Source organism: Salmo salar, chromosome ssa28 (genome assembly GCF_905237065.1).
Source record: "Salmo salar chromosome ssa28, Ssal_v3.1, whole genome shotgun sequence".
In the NCBI taxonomy this organism is placed as follows: domain Eukaryota; kingdom Metazoa; phylum Chordata; class Actinopteri; order Salmoniformes; family Salmonidae; genus Salmo; species Salmo salar.
In genome coordinates, this window is record NC_059469.1 from 14,426,167 (window position 1) to 14,443,867 (window position 17,701).

Below are 17,701 nucleotides of genomic sequence, written 5' to 3' on the forward strand. Positions count from 1 at the left end.
AACTGTATGTTCACGTCTCTCTCTCTCTCCCTCTCTCGTCGGTCTTGCCTCCGTGCGTGACACCGGCGCACCATATGCCTCCCAAAACAAGACACAGTGAAGCAACGCAAAGTATTGAATAAGTAGCAAGATAACATAGCTAACGGACATCAAGCCAGCTGCGTTATTCAGAGTCAAGCTAGCTAGCTATCTTAGCTAACTGTGCCATGGACCCGCGAGACACAGCACCGGATTCGTGGGAGCAGGAGGAGGATGTCAAGGCCCGAGCTGCCGCGGGGCTCCAGTCCGCTCTCGCCGCTCTCAACGTCAATGCCAAGCCATTTATCCCGAATGTCGACGCGGCGGTGTTTGTGCCGACTTTCCTTCAAAGTAGCCCTACGGAAATCTCAAATTCCGACGGTCACGGTAGGTCAGTGCGGGCTTGTGGTGGAGTGTTGGATTAACGAGATGTTGACAGCTGCTGTTATTGCCAGGGGTTAACCAACTTAGCCAGATGGATAGCTAGCTTGAGTTTGTAGCTAGCAAGCTCACTAGGCTAGTGTTGTAGCTATGATATTGCTCAACACTAATGTGACAGCTTTGACATGATGGTGCAAATTTTACAACTGGGCCTACTGCTCATGATGCTATAATTATTGTTAAGCCATCACCCGTACTGAATCTGATATGGTGATACCTAAAAGCTCCAATGTCCATTTAATGCCAATGATGAATGCAACAACTTGTCTCTTCACAGGTGCTGAGCCAGTTGCCAGCATGGAGGTTTTAGAAACAGTTGGTATGTTTTGTGTTTATTACTATATTATTATGTAATTAACTGTTCTTTCTTCCTTTTACTTCCTTTTTTCACACTGCGTTGTACTTCACACAATGTTATTGTTTGGACAATCACAGACAGTATCAGGCCTTAGGTCTTTTTACCTGTAGAAGGTTGCCTTGCCAACTCCCACCCAACTCATTCCGGAAGCAATTACAAATGTCCTTCAGTCAGTATTGTTTACCTTCCATTCATTCAGAAGTTGAAACATCTCTTCAGGCCTACTGTTCACTAGGAGGTAGCCTATGCCTGAAGGCCAGCTCTGGGAGACATGACAAGGTCCAACTGGGAGGATTGGCAGGCTCCCACTCCCTATATGCACATCTATAGCATGATGCAACATCACAGGCCTATGCTTAAAATAGACTAGTACACTGGATCACGTGGAAACAGATAGAAAATATGTTGTTAGACTGGTATAACCAAATGGGGCACAGTCCAGTTCTTGTATTTTCAGGGAACGTTTCTGTAGAAATGTACTATGTTGACCAGCCGTGTATGTGCTGAGGTCAGGTGTTTAAATTTGGCCAGAGAACACTGCCGCTGTGCACATCTACTCAGGTTACATTGGCCTGATTTATCTGTTAGTGTGACACCTGGCTGCAACTGCAGCCTGCAAGAGAGAGAGAAGACATGATGGGAAGGGAGTTCTGAGTGATTGGTGAAGTTACCTTGTGGGTTTATATTTCAGAACAAAGATGCCGACGTTTTCTGTGGTATTGCATGCATGCCTCTCCGAGCAGTTGTCATCATCATGACTATTCTCCAATGCTGATTGTGAATGACAAGCGTTGAGAAGAGAACAGGCATTGTACATGATCGGCCAGTTGTTTAATTTCATGGATAAGGAGGTGCAGGCCTTGTTTTTATGCTGCTATGGGAAGAGTTTTTTGACACACTAATCTACTGATTTGATTTGCAGGTTTCTACATTTGCATCAGTGCTAGATGCACTTTAATTTCTTTAAAGAATGCATTTAATTTGTTCAATATAAGGTTAGCTAGCTATCACTACTATCACTGCAACGCTATATCACTATTAAAGAATTATATTGAACATCCATGGCATAGGTGACAACAACTATGCAATAAATGTGTAATAAGCCAATTTCATTGTTATATTGTGTGAGGTCAAAGAGCATTGTTTGAAGAGAACAGCCAATCACTGTACTCTCCAGCACACAGTTTAGATGCTCCCAGATTCTCCATCAAAACCCTGAGATCATCTGAACAGTGTGCCGGTACTCTCCTTTCTGTTCACAAGCGATCTCATATACCCATAATGCACCTGTGAAATCTGCTGGCTGTGCGGACTACCTTAAACAAAAGAGCATTGTTTCATGGTTTACATCAGTGGTAACCGAGTGCCATTTGTGTCGTTTAGCTCCGGTGGAGAACGGAGGAGGGACAGAAACAGACATGGCGGTGGAGGTGGAGACGTGGGAGCAGAAAGAGGAGCCCGGGGAAGGAGAACCAGGAGGAGGGGGAGCCCTGGGAGGAGAGGGAGGTTCCAGTGAAGAGGCACAGGGAAGGGAGGAAGTGGAGATGATGGAGGAGGAAGAAGAGGAGGAGTTGCCCGTGCTAAAAGTAATCCCGCTCCCACCAAATGCCCCGAAGAAGGAGCATGTCAATGTGGTGTTCATCGGTCATGTGGGTCCGTCCCTATTGTATACTATTACCTCATGGTTTTCTTTCGTACATTGTTTTTTCTCCCTGGACACAGAGAAATGGCTCTTAGAAATTGCCTGTGTATTCATTTGGGTTGAGGATTATTTTTCTTTTTTTTTCAGATGCTGGTAAATCAACTATTGGAGGACAGATCATGTGAGTAATAACATGATTATCAATACCTGTGCCTACATTCAGGTTACCGAAGTTGGCTTATCATTTTCTTCTACAGTATGATAACCATTGCTACTAATGCCATGGCTACCTAAAAAAAAAATGTTCTCTCCTATATTTATCAGGTCAGACAATGTCTGTTTTTCTTTCTTATCGTAGGTATTTGACAGGTATGGTGGAGAAAAGAACCCTGGAGAAATATGAAAGAGAAGCCAAAGAAAAAAACAGAGAAACATGGTGAGCTTACCTTCTGTTGTGACTAGATTCACTTATGTGTCTGATTGAAAATAATACAAATTATTCTGAAAAAGTTTGCATATTACCGTACCTTTTTCATCTTGGGTACGACATGAGAAAATATGGTAGCCTGTTTTTAATCATACATTTTAGGCACTTAGATTTGTTTTTCTGCTCCCCAGGTACCTGTCCTGGGCCCTGGACACTAACCAGGAGGAGAGAGACAAGGGAAAGACGGTGGAGGTGGGGAGAGCCTACTTTGAGACAGAGAAAAAACACTTTACTATCCTGGATGCCCCTGGCCACAAAAGCTTTGTCCCCAACATGATTGGTGGGGCATCACAGGCTGACTTGGCAGTGCTGGTGAGTTTTCCCCAACAATGCTTAACAGAAGGCATTGTGTTGTCCACTTTTCATATCTGCTGTGTCAAGGCAAAACAGACCCATGTGTCCCTGTTAGTTAGGTAGTTGGAAAGTTGCCATTATCAAATCATAGTTTATTGGTTGTGTACATAGTAAACTTTGATTTGATAAGTTGACTGGGACTGCATTTTTTTATAAATAGATTTTTTTATGAGAAGAAGAGGACTGACTTACTGTATAATGAGAGGGTAGATTCTAACATGCATTTTAGTTTTGAAAACGTCACTGTAGATAATGACAGACAGTATGTACAGTACATTATGGTGTACCCTAGTTTATCAGTATCTTCTTCACCCTATGCTAGTCTAACGTAACCCTATGTTGTGGTCAGGTGATCTCGGCCAGAAAAGGAGAGTTTGAGACAGGCTTTGAGAAGGGAGGCCAGACGCGGGAGCACGCCATGCTGGCCAAGACGGCTGGAGTCAAACACCTCATCATCCTCGTCAACAAGATGGACGACCCCACCGTCAACTGGAGCTTGGAAAGGTGACTCAGTACAATGTACAGACATGCATCTTGGTAGAGAGAAACAATATTTATATTTAAAGCCAAATGCAGAATCTACAGTATCCCATCTAATGTCTTCATTGACCCTCATTGACCCTCATGCTGTCATAGAATAGGAAAGAGATTGTGTTCCTCAATTAGTCAACATTGTAACATTGATATTTAACGCAGTAAAGTAACCCATCCTCCTCCCTCTCCACTACAGGTATGAGGAATGTAAAGAGAAATTAGTGCCATTTCTGAAGAAGGTGGGCTTCAACCCAAAGAAGGACATCTACTTCATGCCTTGCTCTGGGCTAACGGGAGCCAACTTGAAGGACCCCATAGAGGAGTGCACGTGGTACACGTAAGTCAACCTCCGTTCTGTTCTCTGCCAAAAGTACATGAAGGTCAATCGCTTTGTGGGTGCTGAGTGATGGTTGCTTGTCAAGTCTTAATTTTCATAACAGTCCATCAAATCAATGTAGCTCTGCTGACTTTTCTGAAGCTATAAAAGTTCTCTATTCCCACAATAATTTAAAATCCATAATATATAGTATTAGAAAATATAATAATTTATTGTCCTAATTATTCTTTGTTGCCAGGGGGTTGCCATTCATCCCACACCTAGACAGCCTGCCAAGCTTCAACAGAATCACAGACGGCCCCGTCAGATTACCCATTGTAGACAAATACAAGGTGAGTGCAACTGCTGTCATGAGTTATCCCAGTTACATATCTCTAGCTCTGTTTTGCACTTAACAGCATAGCTAGCATAAATTTGAATCAAGCCAGGCCATTTTATTCTGTAGTAATTAATAATCCATTATTATCTCAGAGTTTGCCAACGTTTTATGAAATGACTGCCAAAAGATAACGATAACGCAGGACTGTGCAGCTGCTACACCACACACACACACACACACACACACACACACACACACACACACACACACACACACACACACACACACACACTCTGGCCTTCCAACATCAGGGTGTCCTTCCAAGTCCTCCCTACTGTAGCCAAGGACTGCAGAGCACAGCCATATTCTCCACAAGACAATTTAGCTTTCTGGCACCGGTTTCATCAGTGTGTGGGTGTGTTTTGGAACATGTTAGAAGGCAGGGAACGTGATGGAATTAAGATATTGTATAGCTTTCTCAGCAGGTCTTCTACACACATACACACTGCAGGGTGTTATGAAACCCAGGAGCTCTAACTAGGTCTTCTATTCAGTTGATATAATAGAATTACGGTCCAGTTAATTGGGGGATGGTTAGATTGTTAGACTAGCTGGCAGTGGGCCTGTTCTAACTTCACTACAGTACAGTAGCACAGGGGGTCAACAGCTTAGTGCTAGAACACTGAAGATATGGCATCTTAGGTGGTAGCATAAAAAGGAAAGGAACCAAAAACTTTCTGCATTTTTAACAACCATTTTAATCTCCCAGCTGGAATCCATTTTAGTTTTAATTTCATTCATTCATTCAATATCAAGGTGATCTTGCAAACTCCAGTGTCCTTCCTAACCCTTAGTACCAATCTGTTGATGTACCTTTGAGCAAGGCACTTAACCCCAATTGCTCCAGGGTCACTGTTGTTAATGGCAGACCATGGCCGTTATCCCACTCTCTGAGGGTGTCTCAGGGGGAGTTGGGGTATACACATTTTTTTGAAATAGGACAAGTATAAGCACCCACCAAATTATTAACACCTCTTAGATGGGAGCAGAGGATGTAATGTAATAATACAATTTCCTTTAACTGATAGTAAGTACCCTTGTGGGAGCTGGAATGGCTCATAGGAACAGGAGCCTCCTGTTTCTGTAGCGTGAGGCAGCTTGATGTACAACACTCCCTGGACAGGACGCTGGTCTATTGCAGGTTCTTACCCCTAAACTATCTCGCTGAGTGCAAAGCAGAGACGGATCGGGTCCCATTTTCACAGTCTTTTGTATGACTCGGCCAGGGATCGAACTCACAACCTTCCAATCTCAGGGCGGACACTAACCACAAGGCCACTGACTTGAACTGATAGCATAACCTTTAACCTGGTCTTGGTTGTGCTCTTTGCTCAGGATATGGGCACGGTGATCCTGGGGAAGCTGGAGTCTGGCTCCATTGCCAAAGCCCAGCAGCTGGTCATGATGCCTAACAGGGTAAGGCTCTCCATAGGTCATTCATCTGTCCTGCTCCTGGAGAGTATACATTACACAAGTGTACAGGAGCCCCTTTCACAATTTACATCTACACTTTACTAATTTGGCAGATGCTGTGCAGAAGAACCTCTGCTAAATAATTAAAATGTAAATTGTGAAAGGGACTCCAGTCTTCCGACATTAAAATGCACGTCAGTTTTAGATTCTCCAACATGTACGCACCTGTGTTAAAGGTGTTACTTCAGGTTCTAATGATTAGATTTCCCTTCCCAGGCCCAGTTTATCTTGCGATTTTAAGGATACTAATATAATACTGTATAACATATACTGTATATATAGCTCTATGATACATGTGATGTGTTATCCCTACGCCCAGCACACAGTGGAGGTGCTGAGCCTGCTGTCTGATGAGGTGGAGACAGATGAAGCTGTTCCTGGAGAGAACCTGAAGCTAAGGCTGAAGGGCATCGAGGAAGAGGAGATTCTGCCTGGCTTCATCCTCTGTAACGCTGAGAACCTCTGCCACTCCGGACGCACCTTTGATGCCCAGGTAGCCTACGCTCCTTAGGACAGGTCTAAGGTCCTCTGTAGCTTGATTGGTAGAGCATGGCGCTTGCAATGCCAGTATAGTGGGTTCGATCCCCGGGACCACCCGTACGTACAATGTACAGTGTATGCACGCATGACTGTAAGTCGCTTTGGATAAAAGAGTTTGCTATATAAATGGCATATATTATTATTGTCTGGGATCATCTTAAGAAGCATCAGAGAAATACTAAATGACAGTGATACTAGGCAGGGTTGGGGAGTAACTGATTACATGTAATCTGATTACAAAAAAAAACCGAATCAGTTACGTTACCAGCAAAAATATTGTAATCAGATTATCGATACTTTAAAAAAAACTTGGTGATTACTTATTGGACTACTTTTGAATTCAGAAAGAATGTTTGCGGAAAAATACGTTATGACCAATGTTCCCTCTAAGCTGCGGGTGTGCCCACAGAGAGAAGCATGAGATTGAACTTTACAACTTTTTAAAGCAGTGGTCACCAACCGGCCCATCGTATTCGACTGGTCGATCTCCAAAAACCCAAAGATAAAGCCTTTGGTTCTTATAAAGAAAATGTTGGTCTCGGGCTGTTGGCGGTAGGTGCACCCGATTCAGCTGCCCTGCCTGCCGGGTAGGCGAACTGTTGCGATTTTGAACCATTTCATTTGTCTGAAGGTACAAACTCTGCCTTTACGGCGGGCCCAGAGAGCAAATCAAGTGCACTATAGCTGTACCCCTGGCCAACTGGATGGCTCAGATGACCTTGTCTGCAGGAACGTAGCAGGCATAAAAGAAAGCTACAGCAAAGTTAATACTGTGAGATTTCAAAATGTTTAAAACCATGACTAGAGAGAGACTGTCAACGAATACAGCAAAGAGCTGCTGTTTTTATGAGTGTGTTCATGTTTAAGTTTACTCAGCACTGTCAACTTTGTATAGCAGCACACCACTTTTATAAGCAATAAAATGTGCGTTCTTCTTATTTCCACTCAGCGCTACAACAAGCACTGCAGCAGTAATGAATGAGCTGGAAAGTGTATGAATAGGCTTGCGTTGTTGTTGTTGTTTTTATAAGTTGCTTGGGTCTTTCTTATTTGTATTTAATTGTTAAAAAAATATATATATATTTTTTTTTTTACAATTTGTATATGTGTATATATATACATACATACAGTTGAAGTCGGACGTTTACATACACTTAGGTTGGAGTCATTAAAACTCGTTTTTCAACCACTCCACAAATTTCTTGTTAACAAACTATAGTTTTGGCAAGTTGGTTAGGACATCTACTATGTGCATGACACAAGTAATTTTTCCAACAATTGTTTACAGACAGATTATTTCACTTATAATTCACTCTATCACAATTGCAATTGGTCAGAAGTTTACATACCTTAAGTTGACTGTGCCTTTAAACAGCTTGGAAAATTCCAGAAAATGTCATGTCATTAGAAGCTTCTGATAGGCTAATTGACATCATTTGAGTCAATTGGAGGTGTACCTGTGGATGTATTTCAAGGCCTACCTTCAAAATCAGTGCCTCTTTGCTTGACATCATGGGAAAATCAAAAGAAATCAGCCAAGACCTCAGAAAAACAAATTGTAGACCTCCACAAGTCTAGTTCATCCTTGGGAGCAATTTCGAAATGCCTGTAGGTACCATGTTCATCTGTACAAACAATAGTACGCAAGTATTAACACCATGGGACCACGGAGCCGTCATACCGCTCAGGAAGGAGACGCGTTCTGTCTCCTAGAGATGAATGTACTTTGGTGTGAAACGTGCAAATCAATCCCAGAACAACAGCAAAGGACCTTGTGAAGATGCTGGAGGAAACAGGTACAAAAGTATCTATATCCACAGTAAAACGAGTCCTATATCGACATAACCTGAAAGGCCACTCAGAAAGGAAGAAGCCACTGCTCCATAACCGCCATAAAAAAAGCCAGACTATGGTTTGCAACTGCACATTGGGACAAAGTTCGTACTTTTTGGAGAAATGTCCTCTGGTCTGATGAAACAAAAATAGAACTGTTTGGCCATAATGACCATCGTTATGTTTGGAGGAAAAAGGGGGAGGCTTGCAAGCCGAAGAACACCATCCCAACCGTGAAGTACGGGGTTGGCAGCATCATGTTGTGGGGGTTCTTTGCTGCAGGAGGGACTGGTGCACTTCACAAAATAGATGGCACCATGAGGGAGGAAAATTATGTGGATATATTGAACGAACATCTCAAGATATCAGTCAGGAAGTTAAAGCTTGGTCGCAAATGGGTCTTCCAAATGGACAATGACCCCAAGCATACTTCCAAAGTTGTGGCAAAATGGCTTAAGGACAACAAAGTCAAGGTATTGGAGTGGCCATCACAAAGCCCTGACCTCAATCCCATAGAAAAATTGTGGGCAGAACTGAAAAGGCATGTGCAAGGCAGGAGGCCTACAAACCTGACTCAGTTACAGCAGCTCTGTCTGGAGGAATGGGCCACAATTCACCCAACTTATTGTGGGAAGCTTGTGGAAGGCCACCTGAAACGTTTGATCCAAGTTAAACAATTTAAAGGCAATGCTACCAAATACTAATTAAGTGTTTGTAAACTTCTGATCCACTGGGAATGTGATGAAAGAAATAAAAGCTGAAATAAATCATTCTCTCTAGTATTATTCTGCCATTTCACAGGATAATTTTACTAGGATTAAATGTCAGGAATTGTGAAAAACCGAGTTCAAATGTATTTAACTAAGGTGTATGTAAACTTCCGACTTCAGCTGTATGCTGTGCGCATCGGTTAACTGTTATGGTATGAAGGTTTGGCTTGGAGAGTATTTCTTTTGTTATTTTTATTTTTTTATAATATTTTTTTATATTTTTTTATTTTATTTTTTTTGCCTGATCACAGACAGCTGTTGTGTTGTGCACTGAAGTCCACAAGCAAAGGGAAAATGTGAAAGTAGGAGAGTGCGTAGATGCGAGAAGGAATTAAGCAACGTGATGATGCTGTTTGTATGTGGCTGCTATGAAAGTTAACTTTGTGTGCGGATGGTCAGGGGTGTATTCATGCTGCCGATTCTGTTGAAAAAAATATTTTGTAAATGGAAGCAAATTAAACGAAATGGGGATAGACTTACCTGAATTTGTCCAATAGCAACTCTTGTTTTGGCAACAGTTTGGTCTAATGATTATACCCTAGATCAGCTAGATGCAGGCAAGACTGTGCAAGGCGGGTATTGACTATGTCACTGTCTGTCACCTTGATTACTCCAATTTGTCTCTCGACAGTTTGAGATATATTAGAGTGTGTTATATATACTTTAATGTTGTAGCAACCTCATGATGGGTATAGGGAAAATTTGACTATCATGTAGTAGCTTTAACCTATCGATGTTACATTGAGCAGGGTGAATGGAATATGAATGACAGTCATCCAATATGCTGTAATAGAAATAAGTCCATGCTCATTAAAAAAAAGTTTCCTCCCTAATCTTAAACGGAACCAACCGCCACTGGTTTAAAAACATATTTTATAACTTTTTGGCTGTGCCAGCTAGTGACCTCTCTGCAGAGCTGCCTCCAGAAGAAGATTCATGACGGAAAACGCTAACCTACTGATGACACACCAAATGTGTTTGATGCATTATTTTTGTCTTCTAATGCCTCTTAAGGGAAATGTAATCCAAAAGTAACTGAAAGTAATCAGACTATGTTACTGAGCTTGGGTAATCCGAAAGTTACATTACTGATTACAATTTTGGACAGGTAACCCTAATGGATTACGGTTACAAAGTAACCTACCCAACCTTAATGCAAGATTGGGCTGAGTAAATATGTAAACTCCAGTACTTGCACCTCTGCTAATTTCTCTGCTGTTTTTTTTACTTTGTTTTTAGATCGTCATCATTGAGCATAAATCCATAATCTGCCCAGGTTACAACGCAGTCCTACACATCCACACCTGTATTGAAGAAGTACAAATCACAGTGAGTTACTAAATTACATTAGCTTGTTTACATCTCCTAACCTGACCGGGTCTCTATCCAATTATAGTTGAATAATGCTCATTAGTAATTAAACCTGGATTTAATTAAATTCTCTCATCAGGCCTTAATCTGTCTAGTGGACAAGAAGACAGGTGAGAAGAGCAAGACGCGACCTCGCTTTGTCAAACAGGACCAGGTGTGCATCGCCCGGCTTCGGTGTGCCGGAACCATCTGCCTCGAGACCTTCAAAGACTTCCCACAGATGGGGAGGTTCACCCTACGAGATGAAGGTAGTGTGTGTGTTGTGTGTGTCTGTCCCTGTGATATTGTTTTCCCCCATTTATTGTTTCTATTGATGGATATGAAGAAGCTTCTACTTGATATATTAGAAAACTATTGCTAAATGGAATACTAAAGATTTTTTTAACTATGTAATTGTCTCCCTTTTCAGGCAAAACCATTGCTATTGGCAAAGTGCTGAAGCTGGTACCAGAGAAGGACTAATGTGAACCAGCCCTGGAATCCTGGGACAGTTGTCATGACAGAGGCGGAAGCTGCTGACGCCGACCTAGCCAGCCACCCCCTCTTACATACCACTCTCTCCTGAAGAGGATGAGGAAGAGAGGGAGGAGAACAAATGAAGTTTGAAAATAAAGAAGAAACTGTAAAAAGTGACTGAATCAGTTTTTATGATGAACAATATTAAAGAAAGACAAGTCCAGTGTGTCAGCTTTCTCATATTGAGAGCTCAGCTATGCCACTAATGTAGCCGCTACCCTTTCCTAGGCCAACCTCACTCTGCGCTGGTCTACCTTTTTGTTTTGGAAATGGGAATGTATGCAGTGTTACATTGTTTGGAAAGGAAGGGACTGACGTTGCATCCGGTTGCATCACTTTGGACCAGAGTTAGCTAGTTATACCCATTCAAATCCAAAATATTATACCAAAATGTTAATATTTTGGTTGTAGACATCCCCATACCAAAATCCTATCTGGTATGTTCACACACAATCAAACAAACATGGTTCCTGTTGTGATCATGTGTTGTCACGTTACCAACAACAATGAAAATAAAGTATCAAACTGAGGAATAAAAGTAAAAGCTCTGTTTATTCTCAATTTCTTACTATGTTCATTTAGCCTTTTTGAATCTTGTATGTAGAAAGAAGTGTGCAGAAATTGTCCTCAAACTTCTTGCAAATAAAGTTGGGATGTTTCAATTTCAAGAGTGAAGCGAACCAATCGATTTGCGCATGCGTCAACCTGGATATGTGGATAAACGTGAAGAAAGAAGTATGGCAGACAAACCGGAGGATTTGCCACTGGACCGGGTGCAGGTAATGTATTAACGCAACTTTCATAATGTCTTCTTCGTCAATAGTATAGTTGTTATTTGGGTGCTAGGAAAAGTGGGGGTGATGTCAGTGGATTATATTGTGTAAACCACCTTTCTCTAGAGTTAGCAACTCGCTGGCTAGCAAGCTAGGTTGCTTGTGCATTCGGATAGTACGCCACGAGGCAAGTCACTGTTATTTTCTGTATCTCAACGAGGAACACTGAATACATTATCAAGGAGAAAAATGTGTACACCCCCCTCAATTGGTTATCTTGGCGAAAGTGCCTTTGTAGCGACGTTTCGCTACTCTGACTTGTAACGTTGTTAGGCGCAAAGTGAAAAAGTTGTAACTAGTTAAGTTAGCTAACTTTAGCGTAACCGCGTTAGCTTTCTCAGCTGAGCTAATGAGGCTGGTTATTTGCACTTGATATAGGTTGTCTATTTGCACAAAATAACCGAAATATGAATTTGTTATTTTGGCGATTTTATAAACACATTCACATTGTATTACAAGGTAAAGAAGGCTGTTCAAGCACTACAGGCTTTCCTGAAGACCAAGTCCACCCTAGACTCTCTGCTCCTGGACGAGAGTCAACACCTCGCCCTCCACTTCACACTATGGAAGATCCCCAAGCAGAGCCAGACCATCCGCATGTGAGTCCCTTTGCCAACACAGTACAGAGCAACATGGCTACATAATACAAGCATATCTATGGAAAGATCTGTCGAAGGTGTTTCCCCAGCAACACCTTGTCCTGGAGTATAGGTGGTGAAACTGTTGTACTAATCACAAGTCTCTTAATGTTTCTCTCTCTCAGCCCCTTGCCTCATGGCATCCGCACTGATGCAGACGAGGTGTCACTTTACCAGAGATGAACGGAACACGACCCCTGACCAGACCCAGCAGTTCTACAAGAAGCTCCTGACAGAGCGGGGGGGGGGTCAAGAATATCAGAGGTATTTCTAAATACTATAATAGATTGTATTTATACAAGGCTTTTCTAGACACTCTAAGTGCTCACCTCATCCTCCAATCAGGGATGCAAGCTAGTCACCTTCTGGCGAAATTTGCCGTTTTGAATCCAAAATAGCATACCTATGTGATTTGTGTAGATCCAATGAGAAAAGGGGGGAGGGGGGCTTTGGATCACTACTAGCTGTAAGTGAACGAGTGATGCGCAATACTGGCTGTATCCAAGGCTCGGGCAATCGTTCACATAACAGAATGCAGCACACGACTGAAGAAAGAAGAGACAACCAATTTGCTAGTTACAGCATCAGCATGCACTCTGGAAGGTGGGAGGGTGGAAAAGCAGTTTGCCAGTTAGAGCAGCGCGTCCCCTGAAAGATATCAAAGAGGTAGGTGAGAAGCCTGACAACGGACACGGGGGCGAGAAGGTGATGATGCGTACTTCATGAGCTGTAACCGAAATACAACTGGCATTTGGAAAGTTTGAGGTGAGGGAGAAAGTGTGGTAGAACAAGTGTTATTAGTATTAAGTATCTTGCTAGCTGGATCGAATTCTCCGTTAGCTAGCTATAGTATTAACTGGTATACGACTCCTTGCTGTTCTGAAGTTATAACGCGTTAGTTGCTTACTGGATCCTGGCAATATGTGTGAAATGTTCCCTCTAAGGTATGCGGTTCGTTTTCAGGATGAGAGAATTAGGTGAAAATGAGGCATTGCTTGTTAAACAAGTGTATTCAGGGATGAAGTGTAGTTGGAGTTGGGCCTGGCTTAAGATGGATGCCACTATAGAAATGAATGGAACACCACACACTTTCCATGTCTCACTTTCTCAATAAAACGTGGAATGCCAGGTGTACTCTGCTTGAAAGAGATCAATTATGCCAACAAAGGGTATCTTGCTCTGCTGGGACATTGTAGAACAGATGTCCACAGGCAGAAAGTGTAGCCCAAAGATATTGATTTTGTGTTGAACTTGACAGTAACGTGTGTGTGAGGGGGATTATATTAATATTTTTTACTCCGTCAACTGTCCAATGCATCTCCAACTTATTTTTCTCTAGTGGGTAGCTAGTGTTTGGTCATCCAATGTGAATAAGTGCACCCCAGCAAACCCTGTACTCCTGTCTCAGTGTTGGACATGGGCCACGATGGTGCCATTGTGACAATAAATATATCCAGACGGACTTCCCTCCCTATTGGACTATGTCGCTACAACTTTGAGTTACTTACTGTCACACTTTATATGTATGTAATAATGATGATTAGTTATGTAGTTATGATTTGGTGCACGAGACACGAGTCATCCAGGCATATCCCTTTGTCTTTCTTTAGGTGATCCCTTATAAGACCCTGAGGACTGAGTACAAGCCCTTTGAAGCCAAACGACGGCTGCTGGGGAACTTTGACATGTTTATTTCAGACGACCGCATTCGCCGCCTGCTGTCCTCGCACTTCTACGAGAGAAAGAAGTAAGATTGTAAATATTGCTGGTTGATCACCTTGTCTATTTTAGTCAAATGAAATCTATTTAAAGACAAATGTTTGCACTGGTTTGGAACCTGGTTCACTCTCAGTATGAATTTTTGTTTAACTCCATTGCTATATGAAAGTCATTCCAGTGAGGCAGGGGAGCGGTATCCATTTTGTGCTGACTCCTTGTTCACTCTCTGGGAACATCAACATAGCCCCTAGTGCTGTTCCCTGGTTTTGATTTTTTATTTATTTAACCTTTATTTAACCAGGTAGGCAAGTTGAGAAAAAGTTCTCATTTACAATTGCGAAATACATGTCCTCTTATACAGTTGAAGTCGGAAGTTTACATACACCTTAGCCAAATGCATTTCAACTCAGTTTTTCACAATTCCTGACACTTAATCCTAGTAAAAATTCCCTGTCTTAGGTCAGTTAGGATCACCACTTTATTTGAAGAATGTGAACTGTCAGAATAATAGTAGAGAGAATTATTTATTTCAGCTTTTATTTCTTTCATATTCCCAGTGTGTCAGAAGTTTACATACACTGAATTAGTATTTGGTAGCATTGCCTTTAAATTGTTTCACTTGGGTCAAACGTTTCAGGTGGCCTTCCAGAAGCTTCCCACAATAAGTTGAATAAATCTTGGCCCATTCCTCCTGACAGAGCTGGTGTAACTGAGTCAGGTTTGTAGGCCTCCTTGCTCGCACGTGCTTTTTCAGTTCTGCCCACAAATTTTCTATAGAATTGAGGTCAGGGCTTTGTGATGGCCACTCCAATAATTTGACTTTGTTGTCCTTAAGCCATTTTGCCACAACTTTGGAAGTATGCGTGGGTTCATTGTCCATTTGGAAGACTCCTTTGCGACCAAGCTTTAACTTCCTGACTGATGTCTTGATGTTGCTTCAATATATCGACATAAATTTCCTGCCTCATGGTGCCGTCTATTTTGTGAACAGTTCTATTTTTGTTTCATCAGACCAGAGGACATTTCTCCAAAAAGTACGATCTTTGTCCCCATGTGCAGTTGCAAACCGTAGTCTGGCTTTTTTATGGCGGTTTTGGAGCAGTGGCTTCTTCCTTGCTGAGCGGCCTTTCAGGTAATGTCGATGTAGGACTCGTTTTACTGTGGATCTAGATACTTTTGTACCTATTTCCTCCAGCATCAGCTGCTGTTCTGGGATTGATTTGCACTTTTCGCACCAAAATACGTTAATCTCTAGGAGACAGAACGCCTCTCCTTCCTGAGCGGTATGACGGCTGCGTGGTCCCATGGTGTTTATACTTGCGTACTATTGTTTGTACAGATGAACGTGGTACCATCATGTGTTTGGAAATTGCTCCCAAGGATGAACCAGACTTGTGGAGGTCTACAATTTGTTATTCTGAGGTCTTGGCTGATTTCTTTTGATTTTCCCATGATGTCAAGCAAAGAGGCACTGATTTTGAAGGTAGGCCTTGAAATACATCCACAGGTAGACCTCCAATTGACTCAAATGATGTCAATTAGCCTATCTATCAGAAGCTTCTAACGCCATGACATAATTTTCTGGAATTTTCCAAGCTGTTTAAAGGCACCGTCAACTTAGTGTATGTGAATTTCTGACCCACTGGAATTGTGATACAATGAATTATAAGTGAAATAATCTGTCAGTAAACAATTGTTGGCAAAATTACTTGTCATGCACACAGTAGATGTCTTAACCGACTTGCCAAAACTATAGGTTGTTAACCTCTTTGGGCTAGCGTCCCACCTGGCCAACATCCGGTGAAATTGCAGAGCGCGAAATACAAAATTCGTAATATTAAACATTCCTGAAAATACAAGTGTCTTACATCGTTTAAAAGCTTAACTTCTTGTTAATCCAGCCGCTTTGTCAGATTTCAAAAAGGATTTACGGCGTAAGCACACCATGCGATTATCTGAGGACAGCGCCCCGCGTACAAAAGCATTACAAACATCTTCCAACCAAGCAGAGGAGTCACGAAAGTCAGAAATGGCGATAAAATAAATCACTTACCTTTGAAGATCTTCCTCTGGTTGCAATCACAAGGGTCCCAGCTACATAACAAATGGTTCTTTTGTTCGATAAAGTCCTTCTTTATATCCCCAAAAAGTCAGTTTAGTTGGTGCGCTTGACTCAGTAATCCACCGGTTTCCCTCATTCAAAATGCATACAAATGAATCCCGAAAGTTACCAATAAACTTCGTCCAAACAAATCAATGTTTGTAATCAATCCTCAGGTACCCTAATATGTAAATAAATGATCAAATATAAGATGGAGAATAGTATGTTCATTACCGGAGATAAATAACGAAGTGAGCGCCCTCACCGACGCGCGCCACAACACTTCAGCCAAAATGGGAGCCACTTAGAAAAACTACAAATTCTAGCTCATTTTTCAAAAAACAAGCCTGAAACTCTTTCTAAAGACTGACATCTGCTGGAAGCCCCAGGAACTGCAATCTGGGAGGATTTCCCCATAGACAGGCATTTTAAATGGTGTCACCTCCAAAACCAAATTTTCCGGGTGGATTCTCCTCAGGTTTTCGCCTGCTATATCAGTTCTGTTATAATCACAGACATTATTTTAACCGTTTTGTAAACTTTAGTGTTTTCTATCCAATACTACCAATTATATGCATCGCTAGCCTCTGGGCCTGAGTAACAGGCAGTTTACTTTGGGCACCTCATTCATCCAAACTTCCGAATACTGCCCCCTATCCCTAAAGTTAACAAGACATTTGTGGAGTGATTTAAAACTCATTTTTCAACCACTCCAACCTAAGTATATGTAAACATCTGACTTCACCTGTAAGTTTAAATGTGCCTTTAAGCTAGCCCTTACAGAGTTCTAATCTAACGGAGTGTGTGTTTTCTCTACCCTGCTTAGGGAGCCTTATTCATTGAACCTGCAGAGCAAGAAGCTGGCCTTGGACATCCAGAGAACCATCCAGGGAACAACAATCTCCATTTCTAAGAAAGGCTGCTGCTGGTGAGGCCTGCTCCCTGACTTAGTAAGTGCGCCTCAGCAAACCCTGTCCTCCTGTCCGTGTTGGACATGGGCAATGATGGTGCCATAGTGACTCAAAATATATCCAGACAGATCTCCCTCTCTATTGGAGCCTGTCTCTACAACTGACACAAAATGGCAAGTAATGCACATTCATTTATATACACATTGGCTCCTGCAACATGTTATTGTTTGTGTTTTAGCATGGCTTGTGTGGCCCACTCTGGGATGGCTGCAGATGAAATAGCAGAGAATATTGATTCAGCTGTCAGCACCATCGTGACAAAACTACGCATGGTGAGTTTGCTGCCAGGGTGTCTTCCTGATCTCCCTAATCAATTGTACTCCGTCAACACAGATATTTACAATTTTATTATACGTTAAATGGTCAGGTATACTCAATGTTTATTA

General features: G+C 42.0%; 1 protein-coding gene across 2 annotated transcripts; it reads left to right on the forward strand.

Moving 5' to 3' along the window:
* LOC106589547 (eukaryotic peptide chain release factor GTP-binding subunit ERF3A) lies at nt 1-17,587 on the forward strand. 2 transcript variants are annotated; one of them, XM_045710332.1, is made up of 19 exons: nt 1-405; nt 737-778; nt 2,201-2,470; nt 2,607-2,640; nt 2,818-2,895; nt 3,078-3,258; nt 3,650-3,804; nt 4,031-4,171; nt 4,410-4,503; nt 5,886-5,966; nt 6,343-6,516; nt 10,406-10,495; nt 10,617-10,785; nt 10,947-11,832; nt 12,346-12,485; nt 12,650-12,788; nt 14,135-14,271; nt 17,171-17,294; nt 17,494-17,587. In XM_045710332.1, exons 1-14 carry the CDS (start codon nt 207-209, stop codon nt 10,997-10,999), a joined length of 1,761 nt encoding a protein of 586 aa, XP_045566288.1. In that variant the 5' UTR covers nt 1-206; the 3' UTR covers nt 11,000-11,832; nt 12,346-12,485; nt 12,650-12,788; nt 14,135-14,271; nt 17,171-17,294; nt 17,494-17,587. The 2 variants fall into 2 exon arrangements, with proteins under 2 accessions (XP_045566288.1, XP_014035139.1); XM_014179664.2 differs by having other exon boundaries at nt 17,171-17,272.
* The last annotated feature ends 114 nt before the right edge of the window (nt 17,588-17,701 follow it).